The sequence below is a fragment of the Mus musculus genome, chromosome 7 (assembly GCF_000001635.26).
Source record: "Mus musculus strain C57BL/6J chromosome 7, GRCm38.p6 C57BL/6J".
Lineage (NCBI taxonomy): Eukaryota > Metazoa > Chordata > Mammalia > Rodentia > Muridae > Mus > Mus musculus.
In genome coordinates, this window is record NC_000073.6 from 110848676 (window position 1) to 110871656 (window position 22981).

The window sequence follows — 22981 nt, forward strand, 5'->3', positions numbered from 1 at the left end:
CAGAAGGGCTGGGCAACTGCTTTAACAGATCCAGGGGAAAGAAGGCCATAGCAGTGCCTCTCAAACCATAGTTTGGGGAGAGGAAAATAAAGGAAGTCTAGCCATTACAACAGGATAATTTCCTCTTCTCCTCCATGTCGTGTTAAATCATTCAGTTACACCCCACCACTACCACCACCACCTACACTCCCAGGGTCTCTAATGAAGCTATTCTGTTCACATAGCTGGAAACTTATGCAGGATTCATAATGAGAATTATACAATGGGAGTTAAAGATCCGTTTATCAAGCCTCATTATTCAGTTCTGATTGATTCAATGAGGCTCTTCCTCTGCACAGTTGCAAACCTCAGCTTAACACTGAGCTCCTGTCATTCTGAGTGGGCACCATTATGCTTTGGTTTATCTATCTGCACTGGAAATCCCCACTCAGGGCAGACAAAGTCTTACTTCCATCTAAGTTAGGATCAGGTTCGCCTCTTGTCTCTGACTTTATCTCTAATGCCTACCAGTCCCATACACATAAATGTAACTTTCCCAAAAACAACCAATCAAAGTTTTGCTCATGATTGTTCTTGATGGCAGAGGTAAGTCGATGTTAACCCAGAGAGAAAAAGCCATGTTTAATAGTCTTAATTTATCCTTTTGGTTAGTTAACAGCTGCATTCTGCACCAAGGGAAAGCCAACAAGAAAAAACTGAGGCCAGCAGGAACAATTGCTTTTATAGAAAATATTCTTAGCACTTAATACTGGTCTCCACACATTCACTCATTCAGCATTTACTGAGAGCCTACTTTATTTATTTTCACAGCAATGTATTTATTTTTGTTAATATGTATGCAGGTCTATCTACATGTATGTCTGTGCACCATCACATGCATGTCTGGTGCTCTCAGAGATGAAACAACTGTGTTGGACCCCCTGAAACTGGATTGATGATAGATGTGAGCTGCCATGTGGGTTCTGGAACAGAACCTAGGTCTTTTTCAAGAGCAGCCAATGCTTTTAACACTGAGCCATCCCTCCAGCCTTCTGAGAGCTTACATCATATGTGGCCTCTCTATGTATCTGCACAGATGTTAAGAATGAAAGGAAAGACAAAGTATGCAATTATAACAATTCAAGGTGGCATATGCTAGCATGGCAACATAAGCAAAGTGCACAAGGGAGCAAGAAGAATTCATAATTCTAAATTCATAATTCATCTAAAGTGGATCTCCAAGCTCCCCACGTCCTGGTATGCGTATGCCTCTCTTTCTATGAGTGCACTGAACATAGACACTTACTTCTGACCTATTTATCATTGTTACCACTTCCAAGATTAAGGCTAAAAGACGACTGCTCCCACTCTCTTGCTCTCTGGCTCCTCCCTTGCTGCCTCTCAGCCCCAAGTAATAGACTGCAGTGTATGAACCTGACTGTTTAGCCATTGTCTCACGGCTGTGACCAAATAACAAAGAAGAGAGGAAAGATTGGTTCTGGTTCACATGTGAAGGTACAGCTCATCACAGAGGAAAGGCACGGTAATGGGAGCAGTGAGAGGCTGTGACAACAGGGGCATCAGGCTGCGGGCTCATGTCTCCATGGACCAGGAAGCAAAGAAAGAGTGGGAAGTACACCTGGGCTATAAACCTTAAAACCCTACCCCAGACCTGTTTCCTCTATGTAAAGCCTAGCTCCTAAAAGGTCCACACCTCCCAGAGCAGCAGAATTTCGGGACGGGGAGCAAATGTTCAACCACACAAGGCTGTGAGAGATGTCTCACATTAAAACCGTGACACTGGCCAATTTAAATGAAACCATTTGAATCATAGACAGCCCATAGGATGATACATATATTTCTGTGTCCATTTTACTTTTGCTAAGTAAAGATTATGATGTACCCCTTAAATTTTGCAGTGTTTCTATAGAAACAAAAGAGCAAAGATGTTTCTAAATGCTTTATTTGTTTGGGGCACAAATATTTTTTTTTCTCCTCTCAGGTTCTTCTTGCTGGAAAAGAATGAGAGCTAATAATGTATTTGTTAAAGGCACACAAAGTGTATATGTTGGTACATAGAGGTAATAATACACTTTCAAATACATTAATAATAAATTAAAGGTTGAAGTAGTTGCTGTATTAGAGAAAATGAATGGATTATTCTCAGCAACAAAAAAATTAGTTTGGAAGTAGAAAAGCTAAGGATATAAAAGCTGGAAAAAAATATTAGCTTCAGCCCACACTCCGCTATACATGAGAATGTGTTGAGTAATATCAGTTATGGAATGTCATGCCGTACATAGCTCCTCATAGCTTTAACCCAAAAATCTGAAAACTAAACTTTTACCAAGCCTGAAACTGCTTGTCAGCATGCTGTCCCCAGGGGCAAATGTCACACTGTGAGACTTTATCTCATGTGGAAAATTATTTTTAAATTTTCGTCTGAAATTACCGCCAGGCTAAGTGTCTAAGGTGTGCATGAAACATAAGTAAACTTCATATTTAGACTGAGTCCCTCTAATATATCATTATGTTTGTGAAAGCATCCCAGACTTCAAACATAACCTGCACTCTTTAACACTGTCGGTGCCAAGCATTTCGGTTTCTCAAGTGTTCTGTTTGTAGTAGATTATCTGACAATTTTTTTTTCTTTTTTGTACTTTTCTCCTTTTTTTTAACCTTTTAACATAGTTATTTTCTCAGCCATGGGTCCTGTAATTCAAGTAAAAAATGGAAATGCATACTTGTGTTTGTTTCTTTGTGTGTGTGGGGTCAGTGGATTCTGGGGATTGGACTGGAAGCCTTGTTTGTACATGCCGGGCAAGTGCTTTACCACTGAGTCAGCTCCTGGGCTCTCCTGCTTTTAGGTTTCTTATAAACGTGTATTTGTCTCTAGAGAACACCAGCAACAGTAAAAAGAAAAGAAAGTCTGTCTACGTGCTGCAGATCAATTAACCGAGAGGCTTCTCAGCCCCAGCCTGTATTTACAGTCTCAGCCAACAAGGCTGCTATCTGTGGCCCCAGCTCCCATCTCATGCTCTGTTTATTTTGGCTTTCCAGAGATTAAGTCTCAAGTCACCCAGGCTCTCCATGACCTTCTGTTGTTTTCCTTTCCTTATTTTACATGTGCCTGGTTCCAAAGAGCACGGCCAGGTGGTGTATTTCCCTGTGGGAAGATTTTGAACTATGGGGCTGGCCATGTCTCAGGGACTCTGGCCTTTCATGGGGGTCAGGCAACCTGGAAGCCTGTCTCTGAGTGTGAGCTTAGGAGCTGTTTTAGGACCTGGTACTTTGAAAGCTCCCTCTACTCTCTGGTCTGCTGTGAGCCACAGAAGGGTTAGGGAGGCTGTGGGAAGGTTGGAGGCCAGAGGGTAGAGTCCAGAGAAGACTGCAGTAAGGAGAGGGCTCCTTCTGGTGAACTCTGCAGTCTTTTTCTGCAGGAACTGACAGTGGCTTGCTTCTTTGGTTCCCGGGGCATGAAACTTGCCTCGTGTGCACCTTCTCCACTCTCTTGCATCTAAACTTCAGCTTCTAAGCATCGCACCGTAGTTTTGGGTGGACTCTTGGCCTCCTCTGGGTTTTTAATGGTTTTCTTTGATTCTTCATTAGCGTTGACGTCATCAGCCTTCTCTTCCTTTACAACCTTGGTTTCGATCATTTCCTTCTGTTGATTCTTGGTTGTGAAAGGGAAGGCCTTCACATACCTGTAGGATACACATATATCAAAAGGAGAGACTTCAGGTGGCACACATCACAACAGATAGGACTTTGTCTACCATGGGACAGACTGGCACAGTTCCCTAAGCACTCTTACTTCACAGTGATGCTAATACAGGTATACTCAAATATATCACTCCTGCATTTTAGTGGATTCACTCCTATTGAACAGTACCCATAGGCTGGACTTGGGGTGTCCTCATGACCCTCCCAGAACCCCAACTGAAATACAGTCTAAGATTTTTCCTGTTAACCTCTCTGTTTTCATTTCTTGAGTTTGACACCCACTGACCAATATCTACTGTCTAGATGACATACGCGTGCAAAGGTCAGGTAGTAGTGATGTCTAAAAGGGGTGCCATCTCCCTTTTGACCAAATGCCAATAACAACCATGGAAGAGCACGAGTTAGTTGCACAGCAAAGGTGACAAGACTAGAGATGTGCCTGCAACCTCACCTTTTCACGTAGCAAACAGCCAGCACAGCGGCAGCACCAAAGAAGAGGAGAGCCAGCACCAGCAGGGCGGTGGGGACACCTGGGGGGGGTGGGGAGACAGGGTCCATTGGCCTTTTGCTTGCATGTGTGTGTCTGTGCATGCAATGATTCACTTTTATATGGGACATAGATAAGAAATAGTACAAAAGACCCTTCTTTGTGACTATTTTAATCATACACACACACACACACACACACACACACAATTTTATTTTTTGCATTGTATGTGTGCATGTGTGTAGGTGGGTGGGTGCAAGTTCTAAAGAGACACGGTCTAAATGTGGATGCCAGAGGACAACTTGTGAGAATCAGTTCTCTCCTTCCATCATGTGGGTTCTGGGGATTGAACTTATGTTGTTGGGCTTTGGCAGCAAGTGCCTTCGCCCACCCAGCTACCTCACCAGCCCTCTATTTGCTCTGTGTGTGTGTGTGTATTTATGTCTACTTTATCACTGCAACATGAAGAGTGGGGTACACTGTTATTTGAAGCTCTAAGATCAATCTCACAGGTCCATGTGAGAAACTGGCATTTGGGTTAAAGTCACATGCCATGAAGATATGTTCTTTTGTATCTATAGTATAGGATAATTATTTATTTTGTGAAAATGCAAGTTTTCAGCAGGGAAGCTCTTTTGTGCTCATGAAGTGTCACCTGACCCTTGAAGCTATTTACAAAGCTATCTCTAAGAGTCTGTGGGAGCTGGGTTTTTGTTAAGCTTTTATTTGTGCCTTGTGGGTGCTGAGCGCTCTGTCTGGAGATGTACTGGGTGATGTGCATTGTCTGTTGACTACAGTTGCTCGTGCCCATGCAGACCCAGAAGACATTCACCTCCAAACCCAGCTGCTTCGTTCTTGAATGCTGCTCCACTTGCAACAAATGCTTCTGTTTCTGTAGCCATGGTGATAGGTTCTGTATAAACTTCCGTGATACAAATCTTTTTTGTCTTCCGTGCCATGGAGGTCAAAGGTGGAGCCCGGGTGGTGGCAGAAACAGGTGTTGTGGAGTCAGGGGATGAAGCCAAGTAGGCGCTGCTGCTGACAGAAAACTCTGTTGCGGGTGTTTGAGTGTCCAACACGGGGTAAAATGTGGTAACGATTTCTGGAATGCAGGAGTTAACCCAGGTGTCTGTCCAGAGAAAGACAAGGGAAGGGAGAAGTAAGCTTGGCAGCAGGACCCCCCAGGCCTCTCACTGCAGTCAGAACCCAGGTCTCACCAAGATTCAAATCTAATCTCAGTTCCCTTCCTTAGCGTCCTGCAGCATCAGCCTCCACTGAAGGCCTCCTCCAATGAGGCCTTCTGTGAGCCCACCCTGCCAACATCATGAGACTAAACGACTCAAATGCTCAGGCTTCCTCTCCACAGCCTTGCTATCCTGCCAGTTCCTCGGCTCTTGCTTCACTTCCTTCATCACCCTGGATTTCTCTGGGATGCCTTTCCCACCCTTACAATCCCTGTCTGCTCTTTACTCAATCAATTCTCCCCAGCTGTCAGGTTTACCGGGCCTTGCCAGACTTCTCTAGACTGGGTCTCTGGTTGACCATTCTTGTCCGTGCCTGATCTTGTCATCTTGTTCTCATCATTTTGTCTCCCTCTGTACTGACCGTGAACTACCTGCAGCAGGAAACTGGTCTGATTTGAGGATCATGGTTCTTCCTCTGTGCCTGGCATATCGTAAATGCTCAGTGAATATTTGAATGTAACAGAGAAAGATAAAGGAAAAATGAAACAGAGAAAGGAAAAACTGGAGGTGTATGTAAGATACCACTTTAGGACCAGATCTAAAATAAAATCTCTCTGTGCTCAGGGAGGGAGTGGGGAGGGAGGTACGTAGTGTTTTCCAATCTGTTGGAGAAGAGTTGCTAGGAAACACATCTGTTGTCTTTTTTACTCTGGGTCAGCCGTGGTACCAGGTGTTTAGCATTTATCAAGGCTTCATTTATACAGGAAGATGCTGAAGATCATAGACATCAAGTTCTCTTGTTCAATCACAGTTAGGAAATGAGAGAGCAGCACAGTATCTTACAATACAAATTTTCATCTATTTTAAAGCCCTGATTATTTATAGCCGTGGATGCTACTGGCCAGAATTGTGGCTATGAAAGAAGTCGTTTCTTTAAGTTGATTTACTTTTGAAAGGTAAATAAGTCACCAGTTATGAGTCTATGGAATACTGCCAATAAAATGTTTGACCACACTTGCATCAAGTCAGTAGTTTATTCTATACAAGACACTTTGAAAACAGCCTTGTTCAAATAAACATCATCGTTGACCTTTGTCACTTTGAACCTTTAGTCCTGTTTCCCATTCTTTGGTCTTTGCTAAGTTCTTCCCTCAGAGAATCAACATTTTAAAGTGAGGGAAGAAAGCACAGAGAACTCAATAGACATTGCTGGGTTCTAAAACACTGGCACATAAAGTGGCTACAGCTCCTGCTTCTGGCATGACGTAGGGTGCAGTGTGGAAAGCTGATGGCACTTATCCAACAGATACTCACAGAGTACCATCTCCATGCCAGGCCTGCGCTCTCGATGCCAGAGACATAATCCCTGCTCTTAAGAGACTTCTGAACCATTGGAGGAACAGAGATGATAAAAGATCAATAAGCCACGGTTTTGGAATATTATAAATAGGAAAACAAAACTTAAACAGGGTGTCGGTTAAACTGGTAAGGGTGGAGATGAAGGCTGCATCCTTGGTTAGGGCCACAAGAGGAAGTCTCCTGGGGAGACAGTACTTAACCTGAGACCTAGTGGTCAGAAGTGGCCAGTCACTAGAGATCTAGGGCAGACACTGGAAGAAAACAAAAAGTTCAAGAGCAGGAACTCTGAATGTGCTGAGCCCATTTGATGAACAAGAAACCCAGTGTGGCTGAAACAGAGCAGGCTCATCTGTAGGGAGAGAATAGGATATCCTGGTCAGCAGGATGTGCATGGTCCAAGAATGGAGAAGTGGGTAAGTACAGCCAGGTCAGGCAAATGAGCAGGAGCAGAGTGTGGCTCTAGAGAATAGTGTGACTGGCGGGAGAAAGCCTGCAAGCAGGAGGCAAGGCTGGAAAGATACACCTGGCCAGGGTATCAAGACTGCAAGTTACCAAGCTTGGAATTTACTCTGTAGGAAAGGACATTTTCTACTAGGGCTCACAACCCTCTTTAACCATATTCACGTGTTTTTACATGCATTCTATTTATATATATAAAAGATATCACACGCTACATACTACATTATGTGAGAAGTCACCAAAGGCTGTAGGGCAAACATTTACCAGTGGAGGAGGGCGAGGGGAGGGGCCAGATGCAGAGAGAGGGAGGAGGTCCAGGAGCAGAGAAGAGAGTTCTAGCAAACTGCACAGAGATAGAAGAATTTAGAAATGTCTGGTTCTTAAAACTTAGAAAGATTAGGAAGAGCACAAAAGTCCACCAATAGAAGGCAGACTGAATAAATGACTATACAGACAGCCACTCGAGCACATTAAAAACATAGCCATTAAGAATTAGAAACATGTCTATGAGTCGACCCAGACTAGTTTTAAGGCTGTAAGTGGGAAAGCTATGCACAGAGTAGCGCATGGAATTCCAACTTTTCTGTGAGAAAAGTAAACAGTATCCCATATACCTTTCTTTATGTGCAAAACAGATGCACAGGCAAGACATGCATAAAGATGAAAGGATTAGGAGTTGGACATCCCTGATTATTTTGAATGGCTGCCTGTTGATGCTGTGTGTGTTTGAGAAAATTGAAACAATAAAATTGAGCCCTGTAACAAACAGAAACAAATTAAGCCTCTTCTATTCTTTTCAAATGAGATCCTAATCACAGTGGAGGAGGGGTTTGTCCAGTCACTTTTACACAGAGTTCCCTGATCACCTGTCCTTGCAGAACTTTCTTCTGCAGTGGGGGAAGGGGTGAAGCAATCCTCAGTTTTACTCAATAGAGTTGTCTCCCAAAGATACTGCCTTGCTATTTTGAAACTTCTGTAACACACACACACACAAAAATGTATTATTTACTAAGAACTAAGATTCTGGGTGTAGGAGAAGAGAGATAAAGCGAAGTCAGAAAAACTAAGTTATTAAATTTGAGTTAAAAATGTCAATATAAATGCATAGTTCACACACATGTGCATGTACATGTTCTCTCTCTCTCTCTCTCTCTCTCTCTCTCTATCTCTCTATCTCACTTGCATAGACTAGTAATGTAAATAATTTGCATGTAGATCTTGGTTTTTGGTTAGCATTTTGCACCCAAAAGTACCAGAGGCCCACAGAGAAATGAGCTGTTATCTCTCCACCAGTAACAAAGAGGGTACAAAGTGAGCCTGGGTCTGTCTCATTGCTAGGAAGCAGTAGTCACCTAAGACTTCTACATACCAGATTTGGAACATGCACAGGACTAGAAAGAATAATAAGTATAAAATTTATTTTAATGTGCTTGGCACATTGAATAAATCAAACATCACATGTCTGTGGTAGCTTAAGGTGGAGGAAGTGTGTGCATACATGCATGTGTATGTGTGTGTGTATACATGCGTGTGTATGTGTGTGTGAGAGAGGGGGGGCTAACTAATAAATACAGAAAGGAGGACTGCTTTAGAAAAATCATTAATCTGTAGTCCCCTATATAATAACCATTTCCAGCAAGGACTAGTTTGGGGTGAGGATAATTTCATGGTACTAAAATATTGTATGTAAGGATACCTACTAACCACAAATGAGAAAATATATCCTTCTCGCTTCATTTTCAATCTGTTAGTCACCATCTTGAGCAAATCATCAGAGTAAAACAGTCAGTAATAGGAACTATTGACATTTGGTGGTGTTTGTTAGGCTGTGATTCCTACTACACATTACTCCCTACAGCATGCCTCACACATTGACCGGAAGTTGAAGAAGTTTCTTGACCTTTCAGGGTGTAGGAAGTAACATGGGCTGAGAGTACACCTTAAGCAAAAGTAGGAGGAAACAGATGAGTCTGAGGCCCCTTCCTCTCTTCTGTTTAGTCAGAGAGATGGGCACCACAGAACTGTGCCCCAGCAGGTGAGGAAGCGAGGCAGGACCAGCTCACAGGAATGGGGCGATGAGAGAGGCAGGCACACAGATAACTCTTTAGCTAAGACACTCTGAAGGGACAAGAAGGATGGCGACATGTCATCAGGGTGCAAGTCTTGACTCTGTCGCTAAATCCCTGCCCCCAAAACATGCATTCTGAACTGCTGGTGAGGGGAGAAAGCAGGATGGGTATCTTTAAGATTGCTTATGTCAAAGCTCTCTGCTTCAGAGAATTGCTTGGAATTCCTGGATCCAACTTTGCTGATGTTGGTGGGTGAACATTGTCTCTTAGATCTTGCAAATTAGTATTGAAATCTCTCTTGTGTATATATGACCACTCGCTAGCTAACCTTCAGGAAGTCAGACATATGAGTGCATGTGACAAGAAATGAATCAAGCAGCCTTCTTACCACACATGGAACAACTAACTGGGTAGTAGTTAAAAGAAATGCTCTGAGAAATGGCTTAGGAAAGCCATTAGATTAGGGCAACCAAGGCCTATGGGCAAGACCACGATGATGACTGCAAATCAGTCTTGCTCTCTAGGTTTCAATATCTTTCTTCAAAAGAGGGAGATTGGTACTTGTTTTCAAAATGTCAGGTGGGATCGTGGAAGGATGTGGTGTCAGAGTTAGACCCAAGCACAGCTCAAGTGTATCCTCCAATGTTTGTGTGTAAGAATCCAATGTGGTAACACCAAGAAGTGGTAGGACCTTTAAGGGGTGGAGCCTAGCAGGAGGTCATAAAGGGTACCGCAGCCATCCGTGAGTTCTCCTGGGACCCTGGTTGGTGCTAGGATGCATTATACTCCTGCATCCCTCTCTGGCATCCAATCTCAGCACACATAACGCTTCTCTTACACATTCCACCCTTTGCGATGACATGAAATCCTCTCCAAGGTCAAGTTGCTGTTACGCCACGACCTTGATTCTCCAGAAGTCTGAGCTACTCTTCCTTTCTTTATAAATTGATCAGCTGCAGGTATTTCATCACAGTAATGGAGAATGTCCAACACAGATACATAAGACCAGTGGATTAAAGTTCCCATGGCTATATTTCCTTGTTTGTAGATGGGATGATAAGGCTTCCTCAAGGGAAGTTCAAAGTTCTGCAAGATAGCTAACTTCTCAACTGCTTTGTCCAGAGGGATGCATCCATACATATAGACATCTGTTTATTTCCCACTTCCTGTTTATCTTATAGGAAACCCGGGCAGCGGAGGTAATAGCCGAGCCTCTGGAAACCCTTATTCTTACGCTACCACTCAATCCTACTTTCCCAAATATTTTCCTCTGAGGGGTACATTGCTCCCCACAGCCTGGTCTGGTAATATTTCGATAACCCACAACTGCTTCTGCTGCTACTCAGGCTGCTCATCCCAGACAGGTCCCAGATCTTGAGACACCCAGAGAATGAGCCACATGAAGTGGCTCAGGGTCTGACTCACCGGATGAGTTGTGGCAATAGGCTTTGAACTTTTGGCTGGAGGGAGCATTCCAAATCAGGACACCTTTGCCATTCTTCCCACACCTGGGGTTTGAGAAAATCCGAGGGATGACAGAGAACTGTTCTCCAACCCATCCATAGCTGTAGAAGAGCACACGTTGGACAAAGGTTAGAAGGCACCATATCTACCACTAAGCAGGAACACTGGCTTTAGTGAAGCTCTTTGTTACCTGCAAGTCTCAAAGCCAGATTTCTGCGCTGACTCTACCTGGTCCCTGCTGGCCAGAGTCAGTCCCAGCATCTTACAGGCCTCGTTGGCTTCTGTGAAATTCATCTGTGGGTTTTTGTTTCTGCCCACAAGGGCAACGCCCATGATTCTGCATGTAGAAATGGAAAGGTCTGGAAAGAAATCATAAAGTCCTCAGTTTGCTTCCAGCTTTGTTCCCAGCTCTCAGAGAATCATTGTCTTGACCCTGGTCTGTGAGGCTGGTGTTGAACTTAGTTATGATTCAAGCCAAGAATATCCCACACGGACTGCTCGCTGGGTTAGATGCTTGTACTGCCTGATTGAGGCTGTAAATCTCCAGATCCCAAGCCCACTGAACGCTATGTACTAAGGAAGCTTTAGCTATCAATTGTTCCAGCGTGGGGGGTCTAGGTGATTTAGATGCTGCAAGCTTTCTTTTTCTTTTTTTTAGTCTATGTAAGGAAGCCTCCGAGAGTTCAAAGAAAACTCAGAGCTCTGGTTAACAGCATAATCACTAGCAATACTCCAAAGTAATGTGTCTCTGTTTTGAAAGAGGCGTATACTTGCTAGAAGAGAATGTGAGTTCTCCGTTTCAGGTCCTTTCTGGCCATTGGAGGACAGGCTTACTCAGAAATTCCTGGAGGAGCCTGCAGGAAATCTTGCAGGGCAGGGAAACTAAATAAAGGAAGTTGAGTTTCAACATCAGGGCGGGCTTGGCTATCACCTGCTCTCTGTAACTCTGAGACCTTGCAACTTTGTTACGTTATCTTTTTGAGCCCATTTCCTTATTTGGAATAGAGAGAGTAATGATCCACTGGGCAGAGGGTAGCAGGAGTTACAGGAGTGAGTTCTAGCAGGGCTTAGCATCTGCCACATACTAGGTACTAATAGATAATAGCGTCCTTTGGGCTTCAGAACATTCTGATGTTATCTACCAAAGACTGATCTTGGGAAGGCGGAGGCAATGGTACTTGTCAGAATATTTTTCTCAAAATCTACTGGATTTGGGAGCTCTTTTGACACACTTCCCTGGAACTTATAGATCTATGTAAAATTACCATGTATTATATCCCTTATATTACCTTACTTCTGCTGGGCTTTATTATGAAAATCTACTTTAAAAAGGCATTTTAGCCTTGTAAATAGTGGCTATGCAAGACTCTAGCAGGGATACCCAGCCTTTGGCCTATGGACCACACAAACTTTTAGTCTAGTGGTTCAAAATAGTAAACTTACTTAAAACATTGGGAAATTTTCTTGTGAGATTCTCTCATTCCCTCCCTCTCCCTCCCTCCCTCTCTCATCTGTTGAGCTTTGTCTATGAAAGTTCATCTCAAGTTCCCAAGCCTCTGAGAAAAACGTCATGCCTCTCCTGCTGTTGAGTAGCTGTTGGGACTTTGGGGACAAGTTAGGGCTTTCATCTGTGAAGTTGCACCTTGTGAGGCCCTGTAGTTGGAAGTAAATTAGGTAGCTTGTCCCTAGCAGAACTCTAATCCGTGCAAATCAGTCAAACATACAAATTTCATGCTTTCTGATTTCATCTAGAAATTCTAATATCAAGCTGGAATCCAAGGCTACACGTTCTATAAGACTTAGAAAATGTCACAGATCACGGGAACAGCGTGCTCTTGGGAGTCTGATAGGGCGGAGGCAATACCAAGTGTTAGGATCGTCTACCTGCGGGGCCTTAGACGAACCCCTTGGATGCACGGAGACTGTTTTTTCCCACATAGGAAATGTTTTCTGACAGAGGAGTCAGTGCGACTCTACACACGCTCCATTCTGACTCTCTCTGTAACAAGCCTTTTAAGAAGTTCCTGTCTGCACCCACTGCTCACCTCAGCACCACTGAGGCCAGCTGGATGATGGTAACTTTCTACTCTTTGCAAGAACTTAATTTCCTTAGGAAACAAAATGCCATTGTTGAGGAGGAAGCAAATAGTGTGGCAGGGGTCTAAGAGCGAGGGATGTGGCTCAGTTTGGAGTACCTGTCTAGCAGGCACAAAGCCTGAAATTCATGCTTTGTCACAGCGTGGGACTGAACACGACACTCTTGTAATCCCTACATCTACTGTGTGAAGGAAGAAAGGATCACTTCAAGATCACTTTCAGCTACATAGTGAACGTATGGCTAGCCTGGGCTACAAGAGACCCCCCCCCCCCGCCAAAAAAAAACCCCAAAGCATAACAAACAAACAAACAAACAAACAAACAAAAAAACCTTCCAAAATAATTGGTGTAATTGTAGCACTGTGGACTGTGGGGTGTGTGTGTGTGTGTGTGTGTGTGTGTGTGTGTGTGTGTGTGTGTGTGTTTGTTGTGTGTATGGCCTCCTGATGGCATTGCTAAGAGGACCAGGTTTATTTTAAAGTGACAGTTCTGGTATTGGTGGGGGGGAGGAGGCATAATCATCTACTCTAATCTCTCATAAAAGTCAAATCCAGCAATATATGAATCAACTCCGAACATCTGATCCTGATATGTCTCCTGTTTCAGGGCATCTTCAGCAGAAGGGTTCTCTTTAATGAACCTGTTACTTCACTTGCCCAGGACAGTAATAAGTGGTTTGTGATTTCAGCGTTTTTCCTACTATGCCAAATGAGGTCTCCATGAACGCAGCCCACAAACACAGAAGCAACTGGAGTCCCTCCCTTCACAGCTGCTGATGGGAAACATTTAAACCCAAATTGTCAGTTAATTCCCTGCAGATTAAAGTTACTGCAGATTAAAACATTGCATTCCTCTAGTGGCAGAATATCCTTGCGATTAAAGCAATTATATTAACAGAGTAGTATAAAGTGGGCAGGATTTAATAAAATATACCCATTTTTCCTTGGACTTGATGACTGCTTTCAATGTTCATAACCTTGGTTTGCTCCTTGAATAAAATCCTTTAAAAACAAATGACTTCTCATTTTTAAAAAAAGTCAAATTATTATCGTTAAAAACTTTCCATAACCCCAAATAAAATTCTAAGTGATGTCAAGGTGAGTGTGAGTCATTTGGAGAGTCTGCAGTGCAGTCAAACCTCTTTGGGTAAGCAATAAGATCCACTCAATCTGATAACCTCACAAGTCTCCTCCATTCCCAACAGTCCATGGTCAAGAGCAGGGGGAGCCTTGGACGCTTCCCAAGCCCTTGTGTAGCCTCCGTGTAGAAACCTGGTAAGACACCTACCTTGCACGAGGTCGGCACCTTGGACTGGGTGCCTAGTGGTCCAAATAGAGGCGAGGAGTAACACCAGGCTAGTGTGCTGGAGCATTGTGCAGATCCCTCCGGGGCACTGTGGCTGGCCACCCGCAGTAAGGGAGACAGATGTTCAATCACCAAGCTGGATGGAGAGTTCTGGAAATAGGCTGAGGATTTCCCTGCTTTCAAGCTTCTGATTTGTCAAAATCACTGGAGGAAATGAATGACATCCCTTGAACGCCCAGGCTGTACTTTGTGGATGGCTTTCTGGAACATTTAGCTAATGCTGACTCAGAAAGCACACGGGTGAGGAAGGCAGATAGCACTGTGTCAGCTGCTGAAGATTTCCCCAGTTCCCATATTCCCCTGTGGACTCAGTTCCCACACTCTCCAGTGTGATGCTTTGCGGAGCCCATTCATTCATGTCCGCCCGTGACTGGCTCTGCCGCTAAGAGACTGAAGATGGATTGTGTTTCTTTTCCTTTGTACAAGCAGTGCCCACCACCTCTCAGATGCATTGCCTTGTAATGTGTAAGGAAATAATAGTGAGGCTTAGGATAGTGACTGCTCATAAAAGCACCACTCCTTCCTTTGGAACTTCTTACATACACGGGACAGATCAACATTGCTAGGAGATTCATTTTTCAGAGAGACAAGACTCATAAAAGTCTTATCTGGAGCTGAAACAGTGGCTTAACAGTTCAGAGCATGGGCTGCCCTTCCAGAGGGCCTGAGTTTGGATCCCAGAACCCACACTGGGCAGCTCATAACCACCTGGAATTCCAACCCCAGGGGATTTATGCCATCTTCTAATTTCTGCAGACACCCACGCTCATTGCACATACCCACTCACAAGTATGCATACAGATTAATAAATCATTTTTAAAATTCACAGTTATAAAACATAAGTAACAAACCATTTATTTTTTTAAAAAAATTAGACACTTTGCACCTTACAAAAGGAGTTTTGATTTGTGTAACAGTGATCACCACAGGGATTATTGTGTCACAGTTCCCACAGTTACTTTTCGCTGGGTGCTGGTGGAATTCATCTTAGACTCCAACGTCTTCATGTGACACATATGACAGACAGCCACACTGTGTTAAATCAGAATGCACTCTGTATCTCCAAGCGGGGTTTTCAGTGGTTCTTCTTCAATAATTACAGTTGGAGCTCTGGAGTAACGCCTGGAGCAAAGGGCTGTGAGTTTTCCTCAAAAGTAAGTGTCCTTTATGGGAGTGGTAGTGTGTGTGTGTGTGTGTGTGTGTGTGTGTGTGTGTGTGTGTGTCCATATGTGGCTATGTGTACATGAGTGCAAATACCCAGGAGACCAAAAGAGGGTATCAGACCCTAAAGAGCTGGGGTTACACATAGTTATGAGCTGCCTAACATGGATGCTGGGAACTGAACTCAGGTCCTCTGCAAGAACAGAACTTAATTTTAAATACTGAGCCATTTGCCCAGTGTTGCCTATTTAATTCAACACTCGAATCACATGGATAATTACTTAATTGTACTGGTACAGACGTAGATACATGTGCAAAAAATGCCAGTAATGAGACTCTATTCTTCACAAACACTGAGAGTTTCTAGGCAAGCAAGGAAATAGCCCCTGAATATCTCTGATGTAAATGTGTTTGCACACAAGCCCTGGGGAGTGCATTAGAACATGTGACTCTAGCACTGTAGTTCCAGAAAAAGAGGTAGGAATCATGTCCTTTAAAAATCATCCTTGATGCTTAGCATCATGACAGAAAGAATAAATCATCCTAAGAAGGGGGAGAAGATGGCAGAAAGGGGAGAATTAGCTGTAGAAGGCAAAGCGTGTGAGAAATAACTTAGGAGAAATGAGACCTCATTAGCTTTTATAAACAAAAGGACAGACGGGCTTCTTAGATAAAAGAGGTCTGAATGATTGTACCAGGGCTAAGTGGTGAGTTTCCAAAGTAAAGAAACAAGTTGTTCATGACCGTGTGAGAGAAGTTTAGCCACTGTTAGAATATGACTGGGAATAAATATTGCTGTCAAGAGAGGCTCTTCTGATGTAACCAAAGCTGGCCTAGACCTTTTTACTAAAAAATAAGAATTTTATACATGTAGATAATATGTTCGATAATATTCACCCCATTTCCTTCTCTTCTTAGCTCCTTCCTGCTCCTCAACTCCTTCTTCACAGCATGTCTCCTCCCTATGCTCACATCTTTTCCTAAAGCCCACTGAGTTTAATTAAGGTTGTTCACATGTGCATGGAAGAGAGCTGTTTGCTGTACCATGGACAACTTCGTAGTGGCTAACTTCTGAAGGAAAATGACGACTTCTCCTCTGGCAGCCATTAACTGCCAATAGCTGCTCCTGAGCAGCCTTCCCTGGCTGGGATGGAACGCGTGGAATCCTGGCCCACGTGACCACAGCTGCTGAGCTTCATCATGCACAAAGGACAGGGTCTCACAGCTCTCTTTCTAACTAGGGTTCTTATGTTCTTTCTGCCTTCGCTCCTGCCTATACTCCTTGAGTCTCGGGGTGGGGGGATGGGCGAGGAATGGTATAAACACTCTGATTAGGGCTAAGCACGCAGCAGCAGCCTAGTCTTAGCATTCTGAGCAGCGAAGAGTCTTTAAAAGGAGCTTCTCTGTTCAAGGCAGGTGACTGGACTTCACTGCCTCTCCAAATATTACATATACATTATGTATCACTATATTACACACATCTATATAAATATTATATGAATATATGAATAATATATGAATATATCCCACATCAGTTTCTGTGCCTCTCTGTGTGGTAAGCGTTGCTACAAAGATCCACTCTAGTTTCCTTTTCTGTTTCTGTGATAAGACTCTGAGAGTAAGCAACTTGATGAGGAACGGGTTTATTTCATCTTACATTTTCAGGTCTTAATCCATCACTGAGGGAAATCAGGGCAGGAACTCAAGGGAGGGCCTGAAGCAGAGGCCATAAACTGGGCGGAGGATGATGCCCATATTTGAGTTCAAATTCCAACACTAATAATCCACGTGTCCTGGAGCGTATTTTAAGAGCACTTAAATTCTCCGGGCCTCAATTTTCATTGCCTGGCAAACAATGGAGTTACAGGAACTTAAAAATAACAGTAGTTCTATGGACCTGGATAAGGCTTATTTCTAAGAAATACACAGGTGGACAAATGTATTACTTACTGTATTCTGACTGCTGTAACTAACAACCCCACAACTCAATGGCTTGTTTGAAAAGTCTATGAGGTGTTCCGATGGCTGACAGGAGATGATGGTGGGAATAGTGGGTGGGAATACTGAGGACTCCACAGCACCATTTACTCAGAGAGAGAGAGGGTGCTTCTGCCTGTCTTCTAGTATCTCTAGAGCTCTCTTCCTGGACCAGCAACCAGAACGCTGACAATGGTGCTGAAGAACGCTTTCAAGGCCAAGCCTGGGGTGTGTCACTCCTGTTTACAGTTGAGCAATCAGAACTTAGTCACATGTTCCCATCTAACCTGATCAAGGAGTTTTAATCCAGTTATGTACTCTGAGAGGGAAAAAGGAAAATGAGTTTGTGAACATAGGATGGCCTGTGCTTGAGTGTCCCTACTTAGTCAGCCAATATTAAGCTCACTATTTCTCCCTCTTGCAGAACACAAGGGAGGCCACTCAAGGTCCTAGGCTGCACAGAGTCCATGATCTCTGAGTTATCCTCTATTTTATTTTTCAATTTCTATGATAAGCCACAATCAAAGCAACTTAGAAAAGAAAACATCTAATGGGAGCTTACAGTTTCAGATGGTGAGTCCATGACCATTGTGGCAGGGAGCATGGTGCTGGAGTCATAGCTGAGAGTCTGCATCCTGACCCATAGGCATGAGGCAGAGACAGCTAACTGGAATGCCATGGGTCTTTTGAAACCTCAAAGCTTGCCCCTATTGATATACCTTCTTCAATGAGACCATACCTTCTAATCCTTCCTAAACAGTTCCACCCAACTGGTGACCAAGTATTCAAACAGATAAGCCTATGGAGGCCATTCTCATTCAGACCACTAAGTATAGCTGTGGCAATTTGTAGTCTGGTGACCTATGGATTTAAGAGGTTGTATACCACTCCCTATAGGTATTGGTGAAGCAGGATCTGGATGGTCTCAATGAAATTTCCCACTCATCAAGGGGAAGAATGGAAGTCACAGCAATCGCCACGCTTAAGTGGTCCAGTAATGTCAGAGAAATGGCATAATGAAAATCATTGCTGTGGATGGGATGCAGTTTGCGTGTTATTCAAGAGTCCAATATGGTTAAATGCTGGGTCTCCAGAGCGGTATCATGTTAGGAAGAGAGGTCTAAGTGGGGAGTTTTTCTTGTGCAGTTCTTTTGGGAGTTCTTGTGAAAGGGTTGTTATATACGGAGCAAGCCTAACCTGGTCAACCCCTTCCTCTCTGCTTTTAGCTTTGACACGTGACTGCCAGCTCCAACACCCACTCCCGTCACTACCATTTGCCCTTCACCAGGAATTCCTTGTCAGAACTAAACTGACAATGGTACCATGACCTTGAATCTTCAGCACTGTGAACCAAATGAATCTCTTCTTAAACTGAATGTGGTCATGCACGCCTGTAATCCCATCACTCACAGGGGAGAGGCAGGAGGAGCACGAGCTCAGGGTCAGTCTGGCACAAAGCGAGAACAACATATCTCCAAATAAAACAAATAAACAAGGTCTGGGGGACTGTTGAGGTGATTCCGTAGGTAAAAGCGCTTCTTACTGAGTCTTAAAACTGAGTTCAGTCCCCAGGGCTGAGAGGGCATAAGGAAAGCACTGGCTCTCACAAGAAAAGAACTGGATGCTCTATCTTAGGGCTAACAGTCCCATAAAATGTAACACATTAGCAAGAGTTGTATCTCACAGCCAGAAGCTCTAGGAGCTGGAGAATGGCCATTGTCAAATGGATCCAATCTAGCATCACCTAGGCCCTGGACTCTAAGAGATGAGCCTCTGGCATGCCTTCAGCGGATTATCTAGATTAGGTTCATTGAGGTGAGAAGACCTGCCCACTGTGGATTGTGCCATTGCTTGGGATGGGATCCTGGACTGTAGGAAAAGCAGAAAGTGGGCTAGGACGTTCATCTCTCCCTCTGCTTCCTGACTACAGTTGCAGTGTGACCAGCTGCCTCCAGCTCCAGCTGCCAGGATTCTCCACCGCAAGCTGAACCATTGAACTGTGAGTCAAAATAAACCCTCCCCATCAGGTCGGCTTTGCCAGGGTTGTCCTATTTAATAGGTCGGCTGTTCCTATTTTAGCAACAGGAAAAGTAACAGACATCTCATTTTAAATGTGGAGACACATTTTAGAAATGCTCCATATTCTAGATTTGATCCTGATTGTGTTTTCTGGGAGAAATTCAAGCCTATAGTTCTTTGTGGATCTAATTCAGCATTGGAGAAAGATTAGGGTTTGGCTCCACATAACAAAGAGGCTTTTGACTTCTGCCAACGGTTTGGAAATGTGCATTTATTTTCAAACTCAGCTATGTGACACTCTTAAAGTTCAACACTGCCACACCTACCTGTGTGAGGTTTAACAGTGTTAGGGACTGACAGTCGGTGACAGGTACGTCCAGTGTCTCCCTTGCCATACCCTCTTCCAGGCTGCACAAAGAAACAGCCCACATAACTTCACAGCTAGAACATGAAGGTCCTTTTAGGAAGTGACATCACTGGTGATGCAAACACATCCTTGGCAACCAGACCCTCAGGCTCAAGCAGAAATGCCAGCTTTCAGGGGCATCTTGAGTGGGAAACTTTTATTCCATTTCACAGTTACGTCTGGAAACACAAGGCTGGCTTCCATGTCACTGGCCATGTGTGGGAGCAGCTGTGACTCGCCTTCCTGAACCGGTAGTCCAACAGTGTGCTTTCAGCCATGCCATCCCAAATATGGCTATGCTCTCTGGAGAGGTCCTTGTCCTCAACTGTCTTTACTGCTGGAGCAGCGTGGCTGCTGGTCTGTACCTGAGGACGCCTGCAGGCGTTGGAGGCCAGTGGTGATGCTGAAACAGTTTACTCATGTTCTCCTCAACTCTCTCACCCAGAAAGGGGGTGGGAAATTTGTGGCCAAATGGACAATGGGCTCACTCAGGCTGGATCTTCTTTTGCTGTGGGGATGGGCTGAGACTGGACACCCCCCCACCCCCGCAAAGTCCTGCCCAACAGCTGCTCTCTCTTCATTCCCTGTAAATCCTGGCTTTGTCTCGGACGTGCTTATGTAGTTAAATCTCCTTGAGCTGTATCTAAGGCCCTGGAAGCCTCCAGGTAAGCCCTACCCCTGTCCATGAAATCCCCCTGCCTGGCTCTGAACCTCATTACCTTTAATGGCACATCCTTGGGCTTCTCTTTCTCTTTCTAGCCACTGTAAAGACGTTTCTTCAAAAACAGTATTTTAAAGTGAGGCCTAGTTGGGGTGGTGGTGGGGGGTGCATGTCTCTCTGAAGGGACTGATTGCATGGAGTCAGGTTCTTGGACTTGAAAATGGTGTTGCTATAGTCTTATTTCATTCTTGCTCTCTCCGAGAAAGATAAAAATAAGATGAGACCATGAATCAGTCAGAAAGTCACAGCTTTCTCATGGGAATAGAAATTGTCATGAAGGTGACACTACTGGGCCACCTCAAAATGTCACATGTTCTGGGCTGCTCTCCACCTTGAATGTTTACTTGTTCTTTTAACCAACATCAAATGACTCTCTCCCACAGGTTTGCCATGCTAGGTACCTAGACAAGAAATGGTAAGACAGAGTTCTTGAGGGAAAACATCCAGGGAGACAGATATATAAATAAGTTAGACAGTAGATACAGCTCAATGACTAAAATTTAACAAGTGCCAGAAGCACTAAGAGGGGTGCCCCCCACTAGGCTGGGTATGCAAGAGTGTGGAAGGAGGTCACAGAGGCATGTACCAAGGGGAAGTGCTTACGGTTGGTCCTCAAGAGCGGTGAGAAAGAGGACTAAGGCAGCAAAGATGCTTCTGAGTTAAAGGACAGGGAGAGGTGCAGTGCCATCTGAGAACCATGAGCAGCTGAAGGGTCAGCTGAGGTGTGGGGTGGAATCAGACCGGAAGGCACCCAGCTGGAGAAGGCACCCACAGGTGAAGGTGTAGGAGTGCAGTCCCTGGAGCCAGACCACTATAGTGTGAATGACTTCCTAGCTATAGATGCTTGGCAAGTTGAAACATTGTATGTGTGTATGTGTGCATATGCACTTCATGCACTGGTGTGTGTGTGTGTGTGTGTACTTTTGTATCATTTATGCTTCTATTTCCTTATTTGAACATGGAGCGAGTGATATCTATTTCAGATTTTTCTATTCTTGAGGACGAATGAATTACTGCCTATAACACAGATGATTTTTGGCTCACAATACATACTACATAAGTGATAGCAACAAAAACAACGAACCAGAAAAGCAACCACAAGAGAAGCCCCATCTCTGACTGAAGAGAGCTGCATGAAGGAAACTGTCAGCAGCGTGGAGAGCCGCCATGCTGGAGGAGAACGCACTGCCTTCAGGTTAATGCTGAACAGGTCTGTGGAAGGACACATTAGAGTTGGAAATCTCATGAATACTGTAGTCCCAAGGTGCATGGCAGAGTGAGAGTCAGAAGTGGAAGGCACACCTTTTCTTACCCAAGAGGTGGGTTAACTGTGTAGGATCACTTTCAAACGGAGCAAGCAACCAGGGAACAGACTGTCAAACAGCAGCTCCAACCTGGCATATGAAGTGGAACGAAGATATGATTTCTCAGAGGTTCAAACATCTTCAGAGTGTGTGGAGGGCTCCCTGTGTTGGTACCTGGTGACTACTGCTCTATACCTAGTGAAAACCAACTGGATGGCATGACATGGGTGCCACTGAGCAGAGCACACTTCCAGAGAGTGGGTGTCTTTGTGCACAAACATGTGTATAGTCTATATGTATACAGATTCATTATATATTAATTCACATCTTCCTGTTTCCTTTCTAGCATGGGGCTACTTTTAGCCTGTGCATTTTTATGAGAAAGCTTTCCCACTCTCTGAAAAAAAAAAAAAAAAGGTAATTCTGAAAGGGAGAGGGAAGGCGAAAGAACGGTTGTGATACATAAAGTGGGAAGTGGGACAATATGTTGTGACTCCAAGACTGAGCCTTATGGTCAGTGCTGGCGCCTAAGTACAATTCTTACTGACCATGAAACACAGGGAGGAGAAAGGGAAAGTAGGTTTCTCACTTTCCCCTGAATGAAGGGATTTCAGTTCTCCTAATCCATCTGAGCCAGGGGCAGGACCCTTCCCTTGTGCTAGAGTCCTTAATGAAGGTTGATTCTTTATCAACCAGGCACTTTCCCAGAGCACAATTTGATCTTTTGTTGATCCCTTCAAAGCATCAGGTTGTTGCGAGTAGCTTCCATGAATGACAGGAGAGAGCCTCCTTGTTCCCCAATGGGATGGGTGGCCACATGTGCCCGGTTTGGGCCTGACACACTGTACTTAGGGGCAGGGTGTTGGGATGAATGCACTAGAGCAGGGCATGACTAAGGAGTCCGATGTCCTACTGCTCTGCTGGCAGCTCTTGCTGGAGTCCGGAGCTCCACCAGGAGTCCCGCTGGGCTGCAGAGCAGGTGGATCTCCCAGGGGGCCCATCGGCCTCCTCTGTGCAGGAGTTATAGGAACTGTACAGCCCGAGAACAACACTCAAGACCAGCATCACTGCGGCCATCATCCAGATCACTTGCCAGTGTTGACACAATTTAGGATACATGACTTGTAGGAAGTGGACCAGTTCTTCAAGTTTGCTGTCAATAAAATATAGATAGAGAGGTTAGTATACTGGGCACATATCTAATGCC

At 44.3% G+C, this 22981-nt stretch overlaps 2 protein-coding genes across 8 annotated transcripts in view; both read right to left on the reverse strand.

Annotated features, from left to right (window-relative positions):
• Window positions 1-1931: 1931 nt before the first annotated feature.
• On the reverse strand, window positions 1932-14278 carry Lyve1 (lymphatic vessel endothelial hyaluronan receptor 1). The gene is made up of 6 exons (NM_053247.4): window positions 14109-14278; window positions 10915-11083; window positions 10686-10825; window positions 5022-5318; window positions 4154-4232; window positions 1932-3683 (listed from the first exon to the last, which is right to left on the reverse strand). Exons 1-6 carry the CDS (start codon window positions 14191-14193, stop codon window positions 3497-3499), a joined length of 957 nt encoding a protein of 318 aa, NP_444477.2. The 5' UTR covers window positions 14194-14278; the 3' UTR covers window positions 1932-3496.
• A 5303-nt stretch (window positions 14279-19581) lies between these two features.
• Window positions 19582-22981, reverse strand: part of Mrvi1 (MRV integration site 1) — a 114653-nt gene continuing 111253 nt past the window's right edge. For 4 of the 7 annotated variants that reach the window (XM_006507416.3, XM_006507415.3, XM_006507418.4 and 1 more), the window contains one exon: window positions 19595-22927. In XM_006507416.3, coding sequence (XP_006507479.1) covers window positions 22684-22927 — 244 coding nt within the window. In that variant the 3' untranslated portion in view covers window positions 19595-22683. Of the gene's footprint in view, window positions 22928-22981 lie in introns of all 7 variants that reach the window. The other 3 variants (NM_194464.3, NM_010826.5, XR_869664.3) reach the window with 2 other exon arrangements.

What these genes read in the sequence shown, in the direction of transcription:
- Lyve1 (NM_053247.4), bottom strand. Translation starts at nt 14,193, where the DNA reads ATGCTCCAGCACACTAGCCTGGTGTTACTCCTCGCCTCTATTTGGACC. An exon ending in AGGTGCCGACCTCGTGCAAG is followed by an intron (nt 11,084 to 14,108) that starts GTAGGTGTCTTA and finishes ATTTCTTTCCAG; the next exon opens with ACCTTTCCATTTCTACATGC. An exon ending in CTATTGCCACAACTCATCCG is followed by an intron (nt 5,319 to 10,685) that starts GTGAGTCAGACC and finishes TTCTCTGGACAG; the next exon opens with ACACCTGGGTTAACTCCTGC.